The 18,106-nt window shown below is 38.2% G+C and overlaps 1 protein-coding gene across 2 annotated transcripts in view; it reads left to right on the forward strand.

Annotated features, from left to right (window-relative positions):
• Window positions 1-18,106, forward strand: part of LOC129721311 (uncharacterized) — a 235,643-nt gene that overhangs the window by 48,990 nt on the left and 168,547 nt on the right. Inside the window, exon 2 of one of the 2 annotated variants that reach the window (XM_055673746.1) lies at window positions 7,781-7,818. The exons of the other annotated variant lie outside the window; for it this stretch is intronic. Coding sequence (XP_055529721.1) covers window positions 7,781-7,818 — 38 coding nt within the window. The remainder of the gene's footprint in view (window positions 1-7,780; window positions 7,819-18,106) is intronic. 2 annotated transcript variants of the gene reach the window in all.

Genomic DNA, 18,106 nt, shown 5'->3' on the forward strand with positions numbered 1-18,106 from the left:
GGCAACCGATCATCATCCGTCATCGTCGGTGGAAAAACGGCCAGGCAAGTAGTGGCTGGTCCCCTCCTCAAAGATGCAATTTAAAGGGTCCGCGTGGTGATGCCGGGGCCGAGGCGAAACTGATGGCATGCAAATACCGTGCGTAGTTATAGTAGCAGATTTTTAATGCGCTCTCCGGGGTGCATAATAAAGTCCGGACATCAACCTGGGTCCCGTACTGTACGGCGATGATCGCGTTTTCTTCTGCATATTTCACGAACCACGTTCCGAAGCATACCACAACCTTCGTCGCCGATGAGCGCATAATTTATCCGTCCGTTCGCTTTGCTCTGGCATTTCGCATTGCATTCGCATTTCCCTTTAAGGGGGTGGGTACGAGAGGGAGAAATGAGTTCACTGTTGCTGGAGTTGATCTGGTATTCATGCTGAATATACAATGTAGGTTTCGTAGGTAGGCATGAAGTCGTTGAAGTTGTTGCGAACTTTTGATGAACGGGTAATTTGTCATAATGTCATATTTGCATTTGAATTATGGGCAATTCGGGATTCCAGCGGAAGCAACCGAACGCACTACCAATTCGTCGAGTGGCGAGAGAGAGACAGCAACACACACAGTTATCGGATGAGTAATTCAAAGTTAAATCCATTTTTAACCTAAGTTTCTTATCTTTTGCCGTGAAATGAAAACCAGTGAACATGTGAATCACTTTTATAGCCCCCCAATACTTGAGACTGTTTGCCACTTGAACCGATGGAGTTTTTTTTCTTTCTCTTATTCAGAATCTATCGTTGTGGGGTTCGTTCGGTGGCGGTGAAGCAATTCAAATAAAAATTTCCGTTTATTCGAGCGCGCGAAACTCGATCGTCCGTCTTTTCTTCCCGGTCTCCTAGGAGGCGGTGTGGCGTTGCGGTCGAGATATCGATAGCTGGCAAACATCGAAGAAATGGAAATATCAACAGCAAACTCGAGCCCCGTTCCATAAGCCAAAGTCAAGACTTGCAAGAGGGTAAATATTTTCCTTTAATCGACACCACAAACCGTAAATGAAGACTTGGGAACAGCGTTTTTTATTGAACATCACAGAGCTTATTGGCTTGTTTGCATTTCCTCTATTAATTTATCAACTTGAAGATAGATAGAGAGAGAGAGAGAGAGAGTGCGAGAGATAGTATTGAAGTGGTGAAGACTGAATGATAGGGAGAGAGAGACAGTCTGTGTCGTTCGGTTTCGGTTTTCCTGATAAAATGCACCACTTTCTGCAGGCTTTCTTCACTCCAAACGTCACGTAATAAGTACGTATTTGGTCTGTTTTTTTGCCTTCTGGCGGAGGATATCCAACCGAAAGGGGAAACGCGGGGCGTGATACTGTCAATTGATAGTGGTCGATATAAATTAAGTATAAAACTGTCGCCTTATGTAATGTAAACACAGAGTCACACCCAGCACCATCGGAGTGGACAACCGAGTGGACAGGGTCGTAAAACACGACCAGACAGGGTCGATTTGGGTCCTCAGAATAGTGTGCAAATATTTAGCTAAATTCGATCCGGCTCTGCCGGTTGCTGAGCATCGCTGTCACGAGGAACAGACAAGGCACCTAGTTTCGAGCCTACCAGTACTAGGTATGTGGTACTTGCCGGAATGCCAAGTGATGTTCACGATTAATTTGCATTTTACATCGAAACGCGCGCCACATCGGAGCAATGTAAGGTTCCTGCGGTGGTTTCGACATGACAGTCCCGGGGCGATACTAGTCAAGTGTCTACGTGCGCTTGTAGGAACGGGCTAGACGGCGCAGCTCGAATGCGGTGTCATAATTCAAAATTCGATATGGATATTTATGACGCTCATATATTTGAACATCTCAGAATCTTAATTGTAAAATTGTTTATGCAGCTCGTGAATTGCAGAAACTCACTTTCGTCAGCTTTTGCTGGTTTACTATAGAATGAAAGGGGTGCGAAGAATCAAGCTCTCGTTTGGTGGCAACACAGAGGTAGAGCTGAGTGCTCTCAGAAACGCGGTGCTAACATTTTTTCTTTTTTTGTGTTGCATCCTTATGCGATTTGAAGTAAAATCAAACTTATTTCGTAACATGAGTTTTCTTATACGAGTATAGCTTAATAAAGAAAATCTAGGACAAAATCGAATGAAATTCCGTATATAATGTTACGTTTTCATCTACTTATGTAAACAGTAAAAACGGGGTTTTTCAGGGCTACCAAATATCACTGCACAGTGGTATAGAACGACTATTTAGGCGAAAATGGAGCTTTCGATACAATTTTGTAACTTTAGAGCTGTACTCTCTATGAAGAAGTTGTTTTTTATAAGTAGACTTGCATTTCAATTGAAACGAAAATTGGGGCGGACAGCCAGCAAAATAAAATAATTGATATTTTTATTTGCGAACGGACGTTTTTTTTTTCGGTGATAATGTAGATCGCTTGATTTTAAGCAACCTTGCAGAAGACAACTTTTGTGTAGCTGCATTAGAGCAATTTTGCACTGAAAACATTTTAGATGACTTTAAAAGACGAACTTTTGGTAGTCGAACTTTACTGATATCCTTTACGGGGGAAAAGTTATTCACGGTTTACCTTTTTAATGTTGATATCTTTTAAATGTAAAAAATACTCTGATTTCGTTGATTTCTGTCTGCTCATCACCGACGTTTCGGCCTTTCTATGGAACCATCATCAGGGCTTTCAATATATTTGACATTTTACGTACAAATTGACTTACATTAGGACAAAATTATATGCGATATAAAGAATTCATCGATCGTTGATACCAGTTTCAAAACACAGGCGCTGCACTGTGGTCCAGAAATGAAAAAAGGTGGTCAAAAGTCATTTTGTTGTAACCGAAGTCTTCGGGAAAGCTTAAAATAAAAAAAGACCCTTCTTTCGACGTTAACGGATTCTTGATGAATCCTCCTACAAGTGAGATAAAAAGAATATTTTCTCTAAAAATTAATATTTTCATCGCCGTCTTTGGCAATGTTTTCCGAAATAACATAACAAAATACTTTGCTGAAGACACTAGGTAACTATTTCTCAATCTTACTGAGCTATCTGATTGAGTTCAAAGATTTAAAAAAAAAGTTTTTGCCGTTAAATTCATATTTAGTACCACTATACTGCCGTTCTAATCATAGTAGTCCCATGTTCCACACACCTTATGCACGCTGGGACAACTATGCTTGGAAGGGTATACCACTGATATTCTCACTGAACTTTTAAAACAACATCAGACCTTTATTTTTTATATGTTACAGCAGACTTTATTTTATGATAATTAGGTTTCTATCAATTTTTCCTGCCAAAAGATTTACTTTTGACAAGTAATTTTCGATTTTCTGCCGTTTCCCAACACATCCCACGGCAAGATTACCACCAAACGAATTGTCAATGTGCTCTGCACACACGGCAGTTAAAATTTCTTGCAGAAATTTGCGGAAACTTATAAAATCATGGAAAAAAACAACTTTAACGTAAGTTTATTTATGTCACGTTGATCAATAGTTGTTGGAAAAAATATAGCAAGCTTTGCATTTTTACGTTTTGATGCATCTTTTGAAGTATTATCAATGCAAAAATTTTGGTAGGAAAAATTGATAGAAACCTAATTGTCATAAATTAAAATCTGCTGATGTTGTTTTAAAAGTTCAGTGAGAATATCAGAGGTATAGTGGTATGAAATATGAACTTAACGGCAAAAACTTTTTTTTTAAACATTATTGAACATAATCAGATAGCTCAGTAAGATTGAGAAATAGTTACCTAGTGTCTTCAACACGATTTTTTGTTATGTTATTTCGGAAAACTTTGCCAAAAACGACGATAAAAATATTGATTTTTAGAGTAAATATTCTTTTTATCTCACTTGTAGGGGGATTCATCACGGGTCTGTTACTGTTCAAAGAAGGGTCTTTTTTTACTCTAAAACTTTCCCGAAGATAGTATTGCTGTAAAACATCGGTTCTCAACCTTTTTTTGTCCGCGTACCCCTTAGCGATATTTTTATATCGATTGTACCCCCTCGCTTGGAATGTTTTTGCAGAGAGGGAGAGAGTGGTGGTAGATCATGTTGTGGTAGTCTACTTCAGGTTTCAAATTGAGCTATGGATTGTTTGATTGCTGCAGTCATGTTTTAAGAGCAAGATTAAGCAACGTATGAAGTATTTTAAAGAAAAATTGCTTTGTCCGCCATTACTGATTTTTCATTCGCGTATCACTTGAAGGCTTTCGAGTACCCCCAGGGGTACGCGTACCCCAGGTTGAGAACCGCTGCTGTAAAATGTAACGTTTAGGCGTCAGCCATAAATAACGTAACGCAAAAAAATACAATTTTTGGACCCCCACCCCCCATTTGTAACGAAACGTAACGTCAACATCCACCCCCCCATAACAATTACGTAACGCTGCTGAAGGATTTCCTTGATTAAAATGCTCGTTTTTTGAGAGTCTCTCCAGAGACTTTTCGTTACGTAACGCTGAACTCATCCCCCCTCCTCCCCTGTGTAACAAATCGTAACGTTAATAATTTATGGATGCCGCCTTACGAGAAAATTATTTTTGACCACCGTTTTACATTTCTGGACCACAGTGCGCTGTCGGTATTGGAGATGTGCCACATATACAATACACCACTCCTCATACGGTCAATCGACGTACGGACTCTGATGACATCAGCGCTACATATAGCTATCTGCTCTTACGAGTGTAGGGAGCCTGAGAGCGGACGACCAAAAGGATCCCGTCAACCCCAGAGTGACACCACAAGCTTTTGATTCCAACACTAATCAAAGCACATATACTTGTCTGCACAGAATATTCCTTCCTTCCCTGTAATGGTGTTTGGGCTAGAGTCCGACAGTTCGAGTGGGAAAATTTTGTGTGATTGAGGCGAAGTGTATCGCTTAATACTTGGTTTTTCACCAAAATGAACTAATTTGTAACTGTGCTTCGGATGTACGGCATTAAACCTTTTGCGACCCGACCTTTTTATGTTTGCACAAACTTTTTTAACTTTTAACTTTTTTAACTTGTTGGTTATCGTTCGAGTGAGTAGTTTTACAATGTCGTATGGTGTAATTTTGTCCTAATGTATGTCAATTTGTACGTAAAATGTTATATATATTTTAGGCCCTGAAGATGGCCCCATAGAAGAACCGAAACGTCGGTGATGAGCAGATAGGAATCAACACAATTCATTAGACTGCAAGCCGAAATATATTCTGATTTTATTTGGAAGAACAACTACTGTACTTTATAATATGAAAAAAATGAAGATAGTTTATTCCTTAAAATTACATAAGATTACCCGGACGAACACATACGATTCGCATAGATTCTCTAGGATTCCTCACATTGGACTCGTGAGCGTCCTTGAAAAGGATTCCTGAAAAAAGAATCCTCAGGAATGCTCTGTATATGGCTCTAGGATTCTTGAAAAAGAATCGTGAGTGGGAGTCCTCCGGATCGTGTTTGCGATTCCTTTCACGATTCCGTCACCATGTTAATCGGTATCCTGGGGATTCTTACTCAGGATTCTCTGCGTGTTAGTAAGGGTAGTCTCTTCTTTTGAGCCATGACTATTCTGTTCCATAAAACTATTGTATATCTGAACCCAGCTTTACTGGGAAAATCTCAAAATTGTAAATTGTAGGACTACGTCTTTGTTTTCTTACTAGATTACATTTTGTGAAATTGAAAATGAAACTGGCAAATGTTGCGTCAGATTTCAAACGATTATAGCAAGCGAACGACTTAATGCATCTTAGTTATTTATATGTCGGTGGATAGATGAAATGTGTAACAATTGTTTGATATAATGTTTAACATTGTTGCTTTACTGCTTAATGGTGAAAAAAGGTGATAAGTTCCGAAGCCAAGCTTTCCCATACATTTCCCTCGCTATTGGCTTGCTTCTCGAGCACGGATACAATAACATGGACGGAATAAATTCCACTGCTTACATATTTTGACTCAACAAAGTGTTATGTTTTGTTTGTCTTTCTCTAAGCTGCGTGGCCACGCCCTAATGGCAAAAATCTACTCTGAACTTGATACAAAAGACTGCGTGTAGAAAATTTAGCTTCAGTCTAGTCTGTCACACAATAGCAAGAGGGGTATAGCTGTTAGAGGTACGCGACATTGAGAAACGAGAGCTGCATACGAGTCAACTTCCAGGCACTGCGGAACATGTTACCTTTATTTTGCATACGGCAGCAACAGTTACCATCGTAAGCTGCAGGATATTTTGCTGGCACAGCTACTGGAGGGCACAGCGGAGAGCAAATTTTATTATGTGCGACCAAAAAAACTATTCAAAGCTACCGATGCACAGTGGTCGGAAAAGGCAATTTGACGAACTTAATTCATTTGTGCTTAAACGGTTGATTTTAGCCAAAGACAATGTTCAAAAGAATTGTTCACAAAAATATACTATCATAAAAATAAAAAAATTAACTTTTGATACAGCGAAGTTACATGAATAGTTTCTTTAGCAAAGTTATAGAATTTTTTAAAAACATAAAACTTAGCAGGAGATATGAAATTTCTATGACGTTTATTTATTGAAATACAAAGCAATGTCGCTTTCAACCCCCTCGAATCTAGTTTTTCTAGCATAAATTTTTAAATATTGTTTTTTCAAGAACATAATGTTCTAGACAAACATGACCAACATAAAAACACAGGTTTCATTCGAAGACAGCATGTTGCTACAATCGCTCTATACTAAGTTAGAGCGTTTTTTCATTACATAATTTCCCAGTTGTAAATGCATATAGGGGAGAAAGAGGCAAACCGGTGCACATCATCAAATATTTTTTTCAGAGCTTTGACCTTGTACTTTAAGCTAGTTAAACTTTGATACTTGACAATTCATAAATGAATGATTAGAGTGATGTTTTATGTATGTATGTTTCGGGGGTTTTCTATACAAAAATGCACCTGATTATTGAACGATAATTTGTGAATTTATGAAACAGATAACTCGCAATACTTTCAAAATTAGTGAGAACACTTCTTAGGTATATTTAGTTGTTGATAGGTGCCGCTTAAGCATATATGAATTAAGTTCGCCAAATTGCCTTTTCTGACCACTTTGCGATGGTGCGATCATCAGCGTTCTGTAGCACGAATTTCTAACTGAAGAATATGGAATTGGTTCTTTTCAGAACTATAGATGCTTGAAGATAAGAGTTTTGAGAATTTTCGCAACTACTACTAGTGTAAAATTTTCATGTACACCTGCATCGTTAGTTTTACAATAACGACCATCAAATATAAACGGTAGTGTTGCCTATGAACAGTTTATCGCAGCATATAATATATACATTTAGTCCAACGTCACCATTTCATACAACCCCTAGGGCTATATACCTTGCAGCATTTCGTTTACTGAATAAGACAGCATATATTTTTGGCAAATAGTTTTAGCAAATAATTTGACATTACACGGCAAGCAAATATTGATCGTCATTTCAAGCAAATATTTGCTTTGTAATAAGTACACTTTGAAGCTGCTTTACACTTTTGGTCTACAGATTGACCACTCTCATATTCAAACGAGGTTTTAGGATGGCTTGCTTTGTTATATTTTTTTGCGTCCCCATTTAAATTTGGAACGCAACCTCCGCGTAAAAAAGATTCAATTGTTCTACTTGAAAAAATATTATTATTTTAGAATTAGATATCAAATAAAACGTATTGCCCAAAACCAAAAAGTCAATAAGTTAATTTTTCCTATTTTTTTCTTTTGTTTCAGGTATGCTCGTTTTGATGAAAAAAATACTTCGAGTCTGGGTAATATAAATATTATGATCTCCTTTTTTCAAAAGTGACTCTGAATGGGACACTTTGATATACCTCAAAAAATCAAATACCTCTCATTGTGGGTGTTTCCGGAATGAGAAAATCAACTTTAGGCCATAAATCAACTCCAGCCGTAATTTTAATCGAAGATGGTGACTTACGCTTTCTGATAATAAGCTCAAAATAGCCAGATATCATTCATTTCCGGAGCCAATTACTTACTTCAGATGTCATTTTAAAATCCAAAAAACAACCTAAAGTGACCGCATATTATCCAATGGTATGCGGTATCGAGATGATGCTCAGAAACCTGGAATCAATTCCAGATGTTGTGAAATTAATTTCCGGCGTCTTTGATATAGCCTCATACAGTAAAATACTATACGATATGTGTATTTTTCGAGAGCCATTTTGAAATCCAAAATGGTGACTACTGAATCTGAAAAACAGCCAAAAATGGTCTAATACAATTTAGATATTTCCGCTCTATGCGTTCTAGGAAATGTTGTGTTTGTTGTATTTATAAGTGAGAGCATTATAAGAAATGATTCCAAATTTTGAACACTTTTATCTTGAGAAACGCCGGGAACGTTCAACTAGCGATAAATAAATGTGCATGTTCATAAAATGAAAATTTTACAATTGGAAAAGCTAGGCAAAGATCTGACCAGAGTCCATATCTAAAATCAAATCAAAGACTGATTAGGTTCAGTTCCAGACCAAATAATCACCTAAACAATAGACTAAATCAGAGGAAAGAGACAATACTAGGTATTAAACTGAAAAGAACATCCCATAAATGAAGATACCACTTTAATTAAAAAGTATCTTAGGATATCTTAGGATATCTTAGGATCCTAGGAATACGATGAATAGCGGATGGCAAATTGATATTTCTAGTTAGATCATAATTAGATTTGAAAAATGAAAACTAAAGTTCAATTTTGAAAGTCAATAATATGGAAAATTCTGTGATGAAACAATCAAACTATTATAAAAATAAGACTATAAAATTGACTTGTCTTAATCAGCTCTGGTGACCAATGAAAATTTAAATTTCAACTTACCAGAGCCTAAACCGAAGGTTATACTGAACTGCAGACCGCACCAAATTAAATCAAACTCGTAGGTAGTACTAACTAGAGACTATTATTATATAGAGCCCAGAGCAGATAAAGTTTTAGCAGGAACCTGACCCTGAAAATCTATGGTTAAGTTCAAACTAAAGATGAAACCAAATTGTGTCATAGAATAGTCTTTCTCGCAAATTTTTAGATGGTTTAAATCATAACTTTAAGCAAGTCACAAAAGTTTAGAGCAAGCTCATTGATTTAGTTTCCTACCAAGTTTTGAAGTTATTACCAATGATTTATATTATCGTCAGTATATGATTTTCTTCTTTCTTGCAATTTGAAATTCAAAGTGTAAGTGAAATGTTGACGCTGTCAGTTTCGCATTCTACAAGGTGAATTAATTCTAATGATGTCATTTCCGTACTTGTATTATCATGGAGAACTGGAGCTTAATTATATTTTAGTATTAATACCGATGCTTTCATTCATTGTAAGTGTTTATAATGACTGCGTTTTTTGCTGCCTCCAGAGCATCGAGAGTAGTTTGATTCAAAGGTGAATAAATGCATATTATTTGAGAAAATTGTAATCGAATGTCACTAGCGAAGGATTTCGCACCTACATACTTGATGAGGGGCTGGCACCAAAATTCAATAAAACTTTGTGGTTTGTGGAATGAATCAAACTATACCCGACCGATAATACTCGCGACCTGAAGAAGCCTACCTAAAGTTGGTATGTTTTATTCGGTGAATTTACTGTGTTCCTTGAAATTATTCTAAATACTATATGAAAATTGGTATGATATAAAATGTCCAGTAATTCTACACTAACGACTGGCCGCAAAGTCTGTGTATAACAGCCAGAGTGTCCAGTTTAAATCAAGAAGATCTTACCGGGATAAGGATAGAATATCAAAACTTGTGATGAAGGAAACTAAAAAAGCCACCCATTGCTTTTACTGCTTCAACTGCCATTGAATACAATTCGTAGCTTACTGGAATCTTCTGCAATCACAGCTAATTTGTTCTCATTCGTAATCATAACCATAATATAAAGCTGTTATTTTTCTACTGGATTTCTTGATAAAATTACAAGGCTAATTGCAATTGAAGTTGGTACAATTCTAGAGCAAGCCACCACTCGGGAAGGACAGACAGCTCATAATTTAGTCTACTCTGATAAAATTCCGCCGAGATCATAAAGCGTTTTTTATTCAGCCATTACACGTCTAAAAACACAAAGGCTGTACCCAGGCTAAGCGATGTACAGTTTGCCGGTGTTAGATAATCGAGCACATTTAAACGGATATTGAATTCCAAAACCTCATTCGCCCATCCCCCGGCGGTAGCAACGAGCAACCGTGTGGACATCCGAGGAAACGAGCGAGGAACGATGGCGACCGTGAGTGGAAGTAGCTATCGGGGAACGCACTGCTGACGACGTGGAAAGTGGACGCTCGGATCGATTGCGATTACATAAGCATATTTTTTTTCTCAAGTCGGGAGGCGTTCTACCGGCGAAAAACCTGCTGCTAAGCTGGCCCATAGGGCACCCAGATTGTGCACCACACCGCCCCAGGGTCCTGCGGGGAAAAGATGTTATCGGCGCACATTTGGCCTCCGGTGGAATCGCGAAGGTGCTGCACTCACTTCTTTACTTTCTAAAGCCACTCGCGCCGGTAGTCGCGACTAGGGAGAACCAAGACGACGACGACTCAGCTCATAAATAAAGTGAGTTAATGTCGGCACTTAGGCCGTTGAAGTTGCAGTACACTCCGTCTTTCGTCCGGCCGGTTATACTCCGAGAGGCGTGCAGCAGCCAGGGCGCGGATTGTTGTCGCCAGGGTGCAATTTGATACGTTTGAAATAATAAATTGTTGGTAATTAGCCTATATTAGAGGGCTGGGGAAGCTGAATGACAGAGTGTAATTGAAATTATGAGCGTCGAATGGGACATTTTCCACGGTACTCTCGCCCACCACGCGGTCGGCGGTTGATGGTAGCGCCGCTCTGGCTTGCAGCTTGGTAGCTTTTCAAACTGCCCCTCACCAGGTAGCGCGGTTAGTGAAAGATTACAGACCTTGCGGAGGGTACAGGAAAACTTGGGGATGAGGACAGTTGTCATTCCACCCGTGCGTGCGTTCGCTTCATCAGCGATGATCTTCAACTGATCATTTGTGATTTGTAGCCGAATCAGTGAGCAGCTGACATGATGCAAAATTACAGCAGTTTTACGGAACGAAATCTGAAACCTGCCACTTTCTCCGTCCATTTCGTGTACTGCAATTCCCATTGATCGGATCAAACAGATGACCATTCTCTGATGTGTTTCGGGTGATATTCGATATATTTACGAGGATGTTCCTGCATCGGTCGGGGCTCGGTACTGATGTTTAGACAAACATTCAGGTTTCCGTAAACTTTCATCTTCATTAACGGGGCCTTTACGAGCTGCACGAACTTCCCGCGTCGCGTCGGGTCTCTAAGAATGGTCTGTGTCCCAGTTTTGCTGCTTTGTTTGTTTACATTCTTCTACTGCTGCTTCCGCATATGAATGTGGATGCCACATTGCACATACCTAAGTAGAACTAGTCGAGGGCGTACCGCCGGGCAATAAAACTGTCAACTTGCCAGAAGAAACGGCGCTGATTGTCGAAACACCGCAGTTGAAGTTGATGGTTAGTTAAAACCGTTTGTCACCGGGCAACAAGTTGCGTAATTTGTTGCAAGGTTTGGAGGATAGATTGCACTGATTCACTTGTTGAAATGGCTTTCGAGAACGTGATGAATGTTGTGTTGATAAAAGTTGTCATTTCAATCGTCAGTTAAAGGTTTGGGATGTTTTTTTATTCGAAATAAGAAATACTACCTTAATTTTGTTTTGCATGTTACATGTGCGTGATACATTAGAACATTGCTAGAATTTGGATTAGCTGTATTTATTCGCCATTACATTTTTGTGAATAAAATATGAATCTTTTTTTCAATTGGTTACTTTATTGAAAAACTTGAAAGAATATTAGCTTATAACTCACAGTTATCAACACATTTTTGTATGTTCTGAAACAGGGTGTGATGCTATTCACAATCTGAAAGCAGCGTACGATTGAGTTTGTCACTCGGAATGAGTTGAAACCGCGAAAAACATTCCACCAGCATTCAGTACAAAAGAATTAGAATTTCCTTCCATAGGAAACAATGTTTTTACTATAGAGTAAGTTTAATAAAAAGAGTAACGAAATTAGTGAGATTTACAGTGGAAAAGAATGATAAGTTTTTTTAAATGTAGTTATTGTTTGTTTAACAAAAAATGAAATTTCTTCCATGACATTTCTATTTCGGGAAATTTTTTTGGTTCTCAGATACGAGTCATTCCATCTTAAGTGCACAAAACGTCGACCTTCTCACATTTGTTCACCACTACTGACCACTATGCAAAATTCTCAACTTTGGTACCAAGCGGGCCACCCCTCGCTCCGTAGGATCCACACCTTTTCAGCTTAGCTTAGCTTAGTTCTGACTGTACATATCAATGGTTGCTACTCCGTGATGGGTCCGAGCCACTCAAGATGCACAATGAATCAACTGAAAGAACGATTGGGGTGGTATTTCCTTCTCACTGTGCATCATTCAATGACCCGATTTTTAAAGACCAATAACGGCGCCGGCCACGTCCTTACAGTCAGGTTGGGATATCGTCGGTTTCGTGCAACACCTGCCAGCACAACTCAAAAGTTTTCCATGTTGCAGTCAAATGATACCAAATATGATTAAGTTTTATTTCACAAAGACTCATTCCAAAAATCCACAAAAAAAACTGAGTTATAAGTTGATGTGTCTTTAAAAGAGTTTAACTTGCTCATAGATTTCTTGGAGACGATAAAGGTAATTTTAACCGCCAACTTTTCAATCCCGTTTCTCTTGGAACTCTGAATTTCGAGTTATATCAGTACCGCATAAAGCCTTCAATAAGGAAGGAATATTAAAATGCAGTATTTGCTTTGTTAGAGACCGAGTATACCTTTGTATCCCTACAAAGACCACGGAAGGGAGTTTTTGTTAGTGGGGTGGGTTTTTTATCAGGATTCACTTTGATAAGTGATATGACCATGATTTAATTGGATTAATGTAACAATAAAGATATGATCATATACATAAAATGTGAGATTAATAAAGATGAATTCTAAAATATAATGAGAAGTAATATGGCATGTAAGGACGAACGCAAATGAAATATTAAAAAGAGATTCGAAAAACTTATGAAAATGATCCGTCATGTTGTGCTAAAATAGAAAAGATGAACTTATATTAGACTAAGTCATGACAATTCTATAGTAGTTATTGTGCTGCTTTCATTGGCAGAAAACATTAATTTAAATAAGTTATTACAACAACATTGCATCGCAACTATTCGCCGTATGAAGTCATCCAAATATTCTACATATGTTCATGTATAATGTAAGATTCTTAAAAATGAATTATAAAATACAACAAGAGATATGTGAAAAAATTCTCGGTTGACTGCCTTCCATAGCTGAAATTTTCAAATTTTTAAAGTGAAAAGTGGAAGTGCAAACGGATTCGAAAAATATATGAAAAGTGTCCATTATATTGTGTTCCCAAAAAAAATGATGAACTTTTTTATAGCGAATTTCTTTATCCCACCAGCTCACCTCGTTTTGACCTGGAAGCGCACTAACTGCTGTCAAAATCCTTCTTTATTCGCTCAATTTTGACCCAGTTTTGACCTGGCGTGCTGCCCGAAGCGCACTGTAAAATTTGTCAGCTCCAACCCGCCACCGCACGTGCTTGGTTCGTGAACAATTATCTGGCATCTCTTTTTCACTTGCGTCGTAATTTGCGAAATCGTTTTTTATTCCTCCGCAGATTTTCCCGAACACAGCACAGTGGGGCGACTCCATACAAAAGTTGGCCAAGCAAAAAAGTGTCGATAAATGCGACAAAAACTTGGTATTTACATAATTTTGGGACGCTGAACACGAATTTGGCATCCATTTTTTGTTTGGGGCCGTCTATAAAGCACGAAATCAAATTTTTATATTTTTTGGAACTTTTTTTCTTTTTCATAGAATTATATGATTTTTGAACATAAGTAGTGCCACCGGGCGTCTTCCCCATTGAAAGAAAAATAGTAATTTATGGACGACCCCTCAAACTAAACAAATTTTGCCTAAATGTATATATATTTTTTATTAAACTAAAACAACATAAAAAATACAAACTAATTACAAATTGAAAAAAGTGACCCGAAATACACGAACTCGTCGACCACCTCAAGCTCATCGCCGTCTACAGAGACTTGAGTTGGGGGGCTAATGTTGTTTTCCTTGGAGCCTCTCGCTCGCATGTATTTCGTTTTAGACACATTTATTCGCAGTCGCATAAAAATGAATATATTTTGAAAATACACAATAAGGGAAATTGTTTCAGAAACAATAATTACGCTTATTAGAATACGATTATTACTATTATTTAAGCCCACATTGTGATCTAAATGTAATTTATAATTTATAAAAATCACAACTATGACTTTTCTATCAGTCTTTTTCAACCTGACACTCTCGATAATGCAGTATTTTCAAATTATTTAAAACCACGATGAGTCTCGTAGATGAAAGGTATGGAAATTAACCAAAGCACGTGGTTTGATAAATGATCCTAAATAGAACAAGTTTTCCTCCCCCAGCATTGCACCACGTAGCAAACAGTAATTTTCTCTGACATTGAAAACTTGCGCTCCGTGCCACGTGGCATTATTCAATTATATCGATTTACAGCCAACGCAAAAATGTATACCCCGCAATCCTGGGTGAGTTATGCTGTGAGAAAAAGGCGGTTGCGCAATTATAGATTGGTAATTTGCAATCGAGTAATACCACATCGCTATTGCCGCATGCATATCCTCACTTGCCTCGACGACGACGACGACACTCGAGAAGAAACCCCGTGTGTGTGCCGCCCTGTGGGTTTTAGAGCCCATCAAACAGCTGGAAATTTTGAAGCAACAAAGCCCACGCATTTACTTCGCCGCCGCCGCTGTACAGTACTTGTTCTGTGCCGTCATAATTAGAGTATCATTTATTTACCATAATTTTACACTCGCGTCGCGGTTCTGCGTGGCTTGGCTTGAAGAACCCTAACCGTGGGATGATAGCCACTTAACTGAATGCACAAGGTAAACACACACACACACAACCTCCTCCAGGTTGCCCAACGACGGCAACGACAACGACGACGACGACGGTTCAGGACCCGGTGGTGGGCGCTGTAAAATTATGGAACACATGCTGTCACTCGGGCCGCTCTGGCCCTGGCTTTTGTTGGCAAACGATTCGACCAGGCCAGGTGAATTGCGAATACAAAACGGGTCTAGCGCGAAATATGGGGACCCTTCGTGTCACGCGTAGAATCTCAAACCTTTTCTATGTCGGTCTAAAAAATAATAATTAGTCGACGAATTCATAAGCAGACAATCATTTCCTTTGACCGTAAATTCCTGGCAGGGTTTAGTTTATCAGTCGTAGGACAGTTCGGAGTCACGTCGAACTACTTAAAGTTAAACAGTAAACCACTTGACTTTTTCGTTCGACTTGTTTTGCGGCAAAATGTCCAAAACCTTCCCACTTTAGCCCGAGTTGAAAAGACACAGCGCGATTGCTTCTGCAAAGGCTGCTTTAGATTGGATTACGGCGGCGATGACTTGCACGACACCCATCGGTGGAGGCGAAGCCTACCCTGTCTGTAGAGGAGAGAGAAGCAGGGGGAAACAGACATCAGTTGACAGTTTGAAGACTGCTTAACCTTGATCCGTTTGTTTGCATCATATTTCCTCCGGATGGTTGGATGGATCGAGGAGGTAATGAATGAAAACACGTTCGTATTATTTTAACACTGGCTGATAAGCCTTTCCTAGCGGGCGATCTCTCCGGGTGGGCGCACAATTGCGGAACATTATAGATTAGCATAATCCGTTCAGTGCGGCTTATCTGCTACCGTTTTGAATAAAAGAGGAAATGAACGACGATTATGTCCGACGCATACTTCCTGTCATTAATGTCGCTCTTACTGGGAATTTGAAGTTCAAATGGGTCGGAGAATTTTGATGCTGAAGAGGTTCGCAAATCTTATTGTTTTAAAATATTAAAATCAAATGCTAAAAATTGGGTTGATTCGATGATCCTATTCTAAGAATTTTTGATAACAATATGTGAATATTGTTATCGAAAATTTTCAGAACGACTGACCTCAAAAGTTTGTCTGGGACATGGGACCAGACGAAAATAGAAACCAGATCAGATGCCAGATCTGGAAACAGACAAGAGTTCAAATCAGATTCCAGATTGCATTCCAATCCTGGTCAGACTAGTGATCGAATCGGAACAGAAATTCGATTAGATCAGACTAGAGAACGAACCAGAAGCTGAACTGAAGTCCAGATCCCAAATCAAAGATCAGTCCAAAGCTAGATCTGAGACTGGATAAGATTGCCGATAACAGTTGGATCAAAATTCAGAATTAAGTTGCATACCATATCAAACTAAAAACCAAACCGGAGATCAAACTAGAACAAAAAAGTCCATAAACTACTTAAAAAATTCACTTTGGCAAATACCTTATAGCCTTAATTTTAGTATAAAAACAAAGACATTGGCCCGATTTTCGTCCCTTCAAAAAGTTCACGTGGCTAATGGATGATACCTAATCGTTGAATGTATGGGAATGCAGAACAAAACTCAACCGTTAGAATATTCAGTAAAAGGATGATTAGAGTAACTAATTTCAGAAGTGACGTATGTGTTATAAACCAACGCAAAAGTGTCTCATGTGACATATTGTCTAAAACATATTTTCTCCGATTTTTAAATGCTGGTGCGTTTACATTGCCAATTGATCCAATATTTACGTTGAAAATAAGTTCACAAGTGTATCCTAAACACCAATATTTTATGAAAAATGAACTAAAATGCCACTTTGAACTGTTTTCTTTCCGTAGCACTTTTCTGAATTTTAAATGATTTTTCTTTCGTAAATAATCCCCGTGGAAAATGCGTTAATTGGAGAATCAGCGTTAATAAATGCGGTATTTCAATATTCCGCGTTTTTTAAAAATGTACAAGATTAATGCGTAGAATAAAATCTAAAAACAAAACCTTGGGCGCTAGAATGTGTTATTTATTTATTTATTTTTTTTTTCGTCAATCATATGTAGACTGGTTACATTTCTTAACTATACATAGACATAAAACGGATTAATATTGTGTCCTCAGCCTCAAGGACTTGAAATGCTGTTTCAGCTTATACCGGGACATCGTAAAGTAAATGGCTTCGCAGTGTTGATTATAAGATTTCATCATACTATTTATAGGTCTATTTTCAGCATATTCCGTACGACGATGGTTAAGAGCAAATAAGCTACGGTGTCTAAGTTGTTGAATCGGTACATACAAGTATAATTTTGAAAGAAATACTGCTGAGTCAACGTGCTGCGAAACGATACCGTTTACAAATGAAGCCATCGCGTACTCTCGCCGTTTTTAAATGTTTGAATGTCAATCAACATGCGGTGAGCTTCATTTGACGAAAGACGATGTGAGGTCCAACCTACCTTACGAAAAGCATATACATAGTATAAATTGCTTTTGTACTGATTCTATCCTTTCTTCATGTACGCCAGGACGAAAAGACCACACAATATGCTACAATATTCCAGTATTGACCTCACATAGGCAATATACAAAGTTTTGATAGAGTACGTGTCTTGCAGATCATGTCTTAGGAAGTACGGCTATCTAAGTGAGTAAGTAAGTCTTGCAAATTGTAGCAGAAGCATTTGATAAACCATAACATTTTATTTGCCTTCTGTATGATAGTGTTGGTCGATGAAATTAAGTTTAGAATCTAAGATTATTCCTAAATCCCTAACTTTTTCACATTTTTCTACATTCTGATTTCCTAGTGCAATTACAAGGCGTTGTTAGGCGTTGTTTATTTTCTGCTAAAGGATATAATATTGCATTTTTTCACATTTAATTCCAGTAGGCTTTTCTAACACCAGATATAAAATGTGTAGATTACATTCTGAAATACGTTGATGTCTTCTTGAATTTTTATTTCCAAAAACAGCTTCATGTCGTAGGCATATATTAGTACTTTAACATTTTCGAGTATGAAGGAAATGTCAAT

This window comes from Wyeomyia smithii, chromosome 2 (assembly GCF_029784165.1).
Source record: "Wyeomyia smithii strain HCP4-BCI-WySm-NY-G18 chromosome 2, ASM2978416v1, whole genome shotgun sequence".
Classification (NCBI taxonomy): domain Eukaryota; kingdom Metazoa; phylum Arthropoda; class Insecta; order Diptera; family Culicidae; genus Wyeomyia; species Wyeomyia smithii.